The sequence below is a fragment of the Buceros rhinoceros genome, unplaced genomic scaffold (genome assembly GCF_000710305.1).
Source record: "Buceros rhinoceros silvestris isolate BGI_N320 unplaced genomic scaffold, ASM71030v1 scaffold9546, whole genome shotgun sequence".
NCBI classification, from domain to species: Eukaryota; Metazoa; Chordata; class Aves; order Bucerotiformes; family Bucerotidae; genus Buceros; species Buceros rhinoceros.
This window is the reverse complement of record NW_010419289.1, coordinates 27,258-33,513: the sequence shown is the minus strand read 5'-3', so window position 1 is coordinate 33,513 and position 6,256 is coordinate 27,258. Positions and strand designations below refer to the sequence as shown.

The window sequence follows — 6,256 nt, the reverse complement described above, 5'->3', positions numbered from 1 at the left end:
TGATAACTGGTCTTGACAATGTCAATTAAAGCTGTCTGAAGCCACTCCAGTTCTCCAACAGATCTTTGAAATTCCAAATAATTTGTGAATGAAAAAAATTCACTTGGCTTTCTTCAGAGTTTTAGTAATAGAAAACAGAAAAGAGTTGGGTATGGCAAGTTAAAGTGTTAAGGGAAGGGAACATTTGATTTCAAATCATTCCAAGAGTTTAAAAGCTGAAAGAATACAGTTTTAAACGGGAGTCTGAATCAAGCAAGAACTGTAGGGAATGAAGGAGAAAACCAATTTTATGCACATTACTGCATTCTTAAAAATATACTGTTATCTTCAATAATTCAAGTAAGGTAATAGACATTATCAAAAATAACTTCATGAACCATACTCAAGTTTCAAATCACATTCTCAAACTTTTAACCCAAAGCAGTTTTATTGTGTTAACTTCATGTAATAAACCATGAAGGTTTGACTGTACAAATGGTTAATGATTTGCACTTGTGATTCCTGTAATAGCTAGCAGACTTGCTAACCAGCTTACTGTAAAGATATGGCAGATTATGTATTTAATCAAAGCACTTTGATTTAGGCATTGAATTCAAATCGTTGACATTCTGTGCTTCTAATGCATCACTCATAAGAGAGGCAAGAAACACCCACTATTGTACAGACAATTATTTTTACAGAAAACCCTTCCTTGATATTAACCTTTTATCCGCAGCTGTAGATGAGAGTATAATCTGTTGTAAACAGGGTACTGTGTTGTAAAACCAGGGTTTTTTAAATTAAGATCTCTCTCCAAAAGTTGGAAAAACAGACTCTTCAGAATGTCTTTCAAATGTAGCATGTTCTGTTTGCTATATCATAAAGTTACTTTCCTTTGATTCCTTTTTTTTAAAGATGTTTGTGTTCACAGCAGTTCTGTTTTTAAAAAGTGTTTGAAATTTATATAAAATTCTGTACATGTTCACAAATTATTGCATAAACAGCATAATCTTCATGACAATATTCAGAAACACATGTCCATCTCAGGAAGTTCACGTTTCCCTTCTTGCTTTTTTCTTCTTTTTAACTTGTTTGGGGGATTCCCAGCTTTCTTCAGACTTTGCTAAAAGCAAAACATACTACAGTGTTAGGACTGAGAGAGTTTACACAGAAGTGACTTAAAATCCTGGACAGTACATCCCACGTTATCGTTAATTCAGCACAATCAACTAGCATGGCTTTTGAAGGAGAGTTACATTTAACTGCTCCTCTCAAACAGCGTATCTAAACAGAGTAGCTAAGCCAACATTTGCTAGTTTCAATTTTTTTTTTAAACACAAATATAGATACAGAATAGTTTTGCAAATGTGTTACTTACAGTAGAGTCATTCTTATTTTTTGGCTAACTGGAAGTCATGTACATGTACATAATTGACATTAAATGTTCACTTTCATCAGATTATACAGTTTTTAACCATTAAGTACGTGACATGTCAGAAGAGTATTTTTAAAAATAATGAACTACCTAAAGATGTGGTTACATGGAATATGAAAATAAAGAAGCATTCTTTTATTAAAACAGATTGCCCTGAAATGCTAGCTGCCAAAAAGTGATAAATCATGCAAAATATTTTATATGCTGAACATAAGACATGTTCTTGCAATTGCTGAGGCATGAATCAGTCACAAAAGCCTTCGTATTTTTAGAACCAGAATAAAAAGCTATAAATTGACACATTGACTTGAAAGATTCTGTTGTTTAATATATTCAAAACTGGGAAGCCAATTAGCGCCGTTAAATGTAACCAATACTATGAAATCATTTAGTTTCTTCTGCAGTCATTAAAATCTGATTTAGTACTTCAACACTTAGCCAGGAACTTCTTATGAAGTGTCAGTATTTATTAATCTCATTTAAAAGTCTAATTCAAACAGGTTTTTTTTTTTTTTAAAAAAAACAATGCCTTTAATATTCTGATTTCCCTTCTAATTTTTCTGTCTTACTGGGTGAGTACTTACACAAGCACCTTTGCTGAGTACAACATAAGATACATTTGACATCTCCGGGCACAGCAAATTTTTAAAAAGCGATATACCTGCAGTAGTTCAGCCTGATGTATGTGCTGTTAGGCTACAACAAAAGCACATGACCCAATACCAACCTACCCCCATATTAGCAACTGTTCTCCTCCATGATTACTACATTAGTTAATTAACCAAGTTGAGAAGTAAAAAAAAAAAACAAAACCCAGTAGGCTGAAAATTTATTTGCTTGTATTGCTTTCCAAATTTCTGGTAGCTAAACATGCCGTCAACTGCTATGTTAGCATCCATCTGTTCCACTGAAGACTCACAAGCAGGCCTTTGAAACAGCACTGGCAGAACTACTGAAGTCACAGCATGGAGCTCCAGTCCTGATGGTTTACAGTATGCCCAAATGTCTGTTAAGAACTGGGTGAGGCCCACAGACATTTTCAGTCATTGAAGCATATGAAGCCAGTTTTACCTCACAGTGAAAGCACAATTGTCAAAGTACTTCAATGAAAGCTAAAATTATGGCAAGATGTATAAATGAAATACATAAGTACCTGATATGGCCCTCTAAACCCAAACCTCAAGGGTTTGCATTCTGACCATATATACTCTATGGGAAAAAAGTACACTCTGAACTCAGAAGAAAGAATTGTACTGAGAGATACTTACTCTGTGGAGGAGGCACACTATTTTGCTTAATATTGGGACTAGAAACATCTGTCTCTTGCAGCATCTGTGGCACTTGGGAAGCGATCTTGTCAGAATTGCTCTCTGATACAATTACAGATGGCTCAGTAGAAACAGCAAGTGAAGGAGCCTCCTCAGGCTATTTGAAAAACAGAAAAAGTTTCCAAAAATTTAAGTCATACAACAGAAAAATACTCCTGCACAGTGTCATTCTGGCAGTATACTTAGCAGCTGCTGGAAAGACAGCATTGGAAAATTAAGCCAGTATTAGATGCCTTCAAAATTTTAAATCAAGGCTTCAAGACTATGACTGCCACCTAGTGCCAAAACTTTCAGTTTGTATACAAGCAAAGAAACCACACAAATGAAGACTTCTTAAATATGACATGGAAAGAAAGGGAGAGTAATTTAAAAACCACTAAGATCCTAAAAAGATTCTAAAATACATATTCAGCAAAGATGCAAGACAGTGACACATATGCATTTTGTTGTAAGGCAAACAAGCAAACTGTACAGGTCCAAACACAACTCAAAATTCCAAATAAATCAAACTTTTAACAGTATGTAGAAAGCATTTGTACTTATTTTTATCAACTGTTCAAAAGACTCTGTGTGCTTATACTAGAACAGCAGATACTTGCAAGAGCAGTCAGAAAGTATTTCAGCAAAAACTATGTAGGAGTAACTGCCAAATAAAACATACTCCTAGTATTTTCCAGTATCTATTGGTCTATTTTGAAGGCTTCCACTACAGAGGCGAGATGTAGCTGTAGCTTACTGTGTAGCACTTACTAGAATTAAAGTACAGTAAAAGAAGTCAAAATGTTTTCTGACATTCCAATAGGAAAGTCAGAACATAAAACTCCCATATGATCCTACAGCAGGTGACCTACTATCAGAAGGCTTCAATTAAAAGTGTATTAGAAAACAGTGCCTGAGTCAAGCAATAACCTTAGGATGTTATTAAGAAGTCATGGCTGTAGTTGTGCCACAACAGCCAGGACCTGGAACTATCGAACAAAACAGTGAAGCCTACATCCAGTCCTTGATGTGGATGTACACAGATCCTACATTAGGCACCAGTTTGTCCTGTGTCCATCACTGTAATGTAAGCATCTCAAATTTAGTCAGAATGCACAAAAGAGCAAGAATATACACTTTTAAAATCATATCATACTAATCAAAAAAGTTAAAAAGCTTTAATTAAAAACACGTGAATTTAGAGGGTAGCAGTTCTCCAACCTTTTACAAATAGCGTGCTGTGCCCTTATATAAAATGAAACAAGTTTTTAAACACCTATAATTGCAATGTTTCTCCTCATCTATTGAAAATATAGTAATCTTGAGGTTTTCTTTTTTTTTTTTCAAATGTCAACCATGCTGACAAAACAAACTCCCACCCTACAGGATTTCAAAGCCTATCTAATTCCAATGTTGTCTAATGATTAACAATCATATGCTACATAAATATGTGAAGTAACAAAATGGATGTGGCCCTTAATAGAGCCAGGACTTAAGAGCTCCTAATTGTGTGAAGCAATCGAGTCAGGTCAGTGGTACCATAGTTTTGTCAGGGCAGAGTGACTCCACACACACCTGCAGGTAAAGCAACTCAAGATTTAAATGGCATACAGCTGCCTCAGGCTGACCAACAAAAACAGTGCAGCTTCTATGTTAAAGCAAGCAGTTTCACTGCAAAGGTAAAAAAACTAGAAGTGTTCAACATTTGGCTGTTTCTGGTCTTTGAGAATATTCTGGATTACAACTTATTTGTACTCAGTTTATTTTTCCTTGTTTTTGGTTCTCATGTTTTGGAGCATTTGCTCAAGACTCTGATACCTACCTTGGAAACTTAAGTCATCCATCTTAACCATTACTCACAGACCTCTAAAACTTTTTGGAACAGCCAAGTCAAACAGCATCAGAAGGCATCTTTGCACGTGTCAAGTTACAATGAAGCCAAATCTGATGGCAAGGAGACTTGCTAAAGACTAATAGACCATCTGCATTATCAGTTACAACAATTCACAAATTGTCCTTTATCAAGTCCAACTGACTTTCAGAGAATGTTGTTAGTGACAGTTTGTCCTTTGCCCCCACACCAAGTATAGCACAGACTATGTCCCGTTTCACAAAATCACTACTCACTACTGCAGCTATATACAGATACATATACGAACAGATCGAATTTAAGACTCGAGAGTGACAGGAACACTCAATCCCTCAAAACAGTGCACAGTGTAAGTTCTTCAGAACTGATGCCCCCAAATCACATAGGAAGTTTGGTATGGTTTTGAACACTGAACTGACCAAAGTCTACTGAAATGGGGCTGATATTTTGGCAATACCAGCACAGCATAAGAAAAAAAAATATCTAACTGTAGGCCAAAAGAATCATTACATGCAGCTGAAAAGTATTTCTCAAATCAATTTAGATTTCTAAACAGCAGAAGTTAGTCTTTTGGGATGCACCAACACACCTCTTTCTATATGTCAAAAAACCCCACAAATCCCACCTTTGCACTAGTCAGAATAGGTAACAGTTGCTGACCTTGAATAAATGTTTAACCGAATCTAAAAAAAAATAATTACAGTAAAAGCTCTACTTCAACATAGGACATTTAGAGTAAACTAAAGTATGCCTGAATGTGCTTTTCAAGGCATGTGTTCTCAAATAAACACTTCCTGTACTTTTTCTCTGGTGATCTGCAGCCTCTGGCAAAAGATTCCATTCTCATATTTTCATTTGAATCTTTAAGACCTTTTTATCTTTTTAATTGCTAAGCATTTGATCTATAAAGCAAAGCTCAATATTCTGAACCAATATGTGGTACCAAACTGCTGCCTCACTGGTATTGTCCATTCTTTATGGAACACAAAACCAATGCCACTAGAAATATTAAGTACTTCTTCCTACAATGGGATGCTTGTAGAGTAACGGTATCTAAAGCAGCTGCTAGTTGGAGAAAGATTTAAGAGAGCTTGTATTATCTAGAATATGTTTCAACTGTGAGCTGAAGCAAACAGTCAGTTTGTGAATTGGTTCAAATAAAAATATTACTTATTCACTCATTAAGCTCAGCACAGCTGTTAGTCTTGTGCTCAGACATGTTAGTTCTTAGGTTTCCAGATTTCAAAGTTTTAAACTATTGCTTGAACATTCAAACAAGAAAATAACTTGACAGTAACGAAAGCCGAGTACTGATTTAGAACATACTGCTTTTCAGAGTAGATATCCTTTTCAGAACTTGTAACTGACCTACATCTAAAATTCAACCTCTCAATCGCCTTTATATTATTAAACATATAGCTCGAAGCAGTACTCTCACTGTAACCTTACCTACACAAATTAGTATTTCGATCGACTTGGAGCACTTTGAAAGGAGAAACTGTAAGGTAAACCCAGTTTTGTATCCCTACCTTAGCTGGTTCACTAGTACTTATGGTCTTCAGAGAAAAAGCTAATTCCCGCTGTGGTTGAATTTTTGAGGTATCCTCCTGAAATTCCTCCCCAGCTTCTCTATCCAGCTCTTCAGTGTCCTACAAGGGGGGGTGG

General features: G+C 35.7%; 1 protein-coding gene across 1 annotated transcript in view; it reads right to left on the bottom strand.

Annotated features, from left to right (window-relative positions):
* Nucleotides 1-414: 414 nt before the first annotated feature.
* Nucleotides 415-6,256, bottom strand: part of MTDH (metadherin) — a gene marked incomplete at its 5' end in the record, with an annotated part of 27,187 nt that continues 21,345 nt past the window's right edge. The window contains 3 exons of the mRNA XM_010138854.1: nucleotides 415-1,102; nucleotides 2,683-2,839; nucleotides 6,121-6,240. Coding sequence (XP_010137156.1) covers nucleotides 1,032-1,102; nucleotides 2,683-2,839; nucleotides 6,121-6,240 — 348 coding nt within the window. The remainder of the gene's footprint in view (nucleotides 1,103-2,682; nucleotides 2,840-6,120; nucleotides 6,241-6,256) is intronic.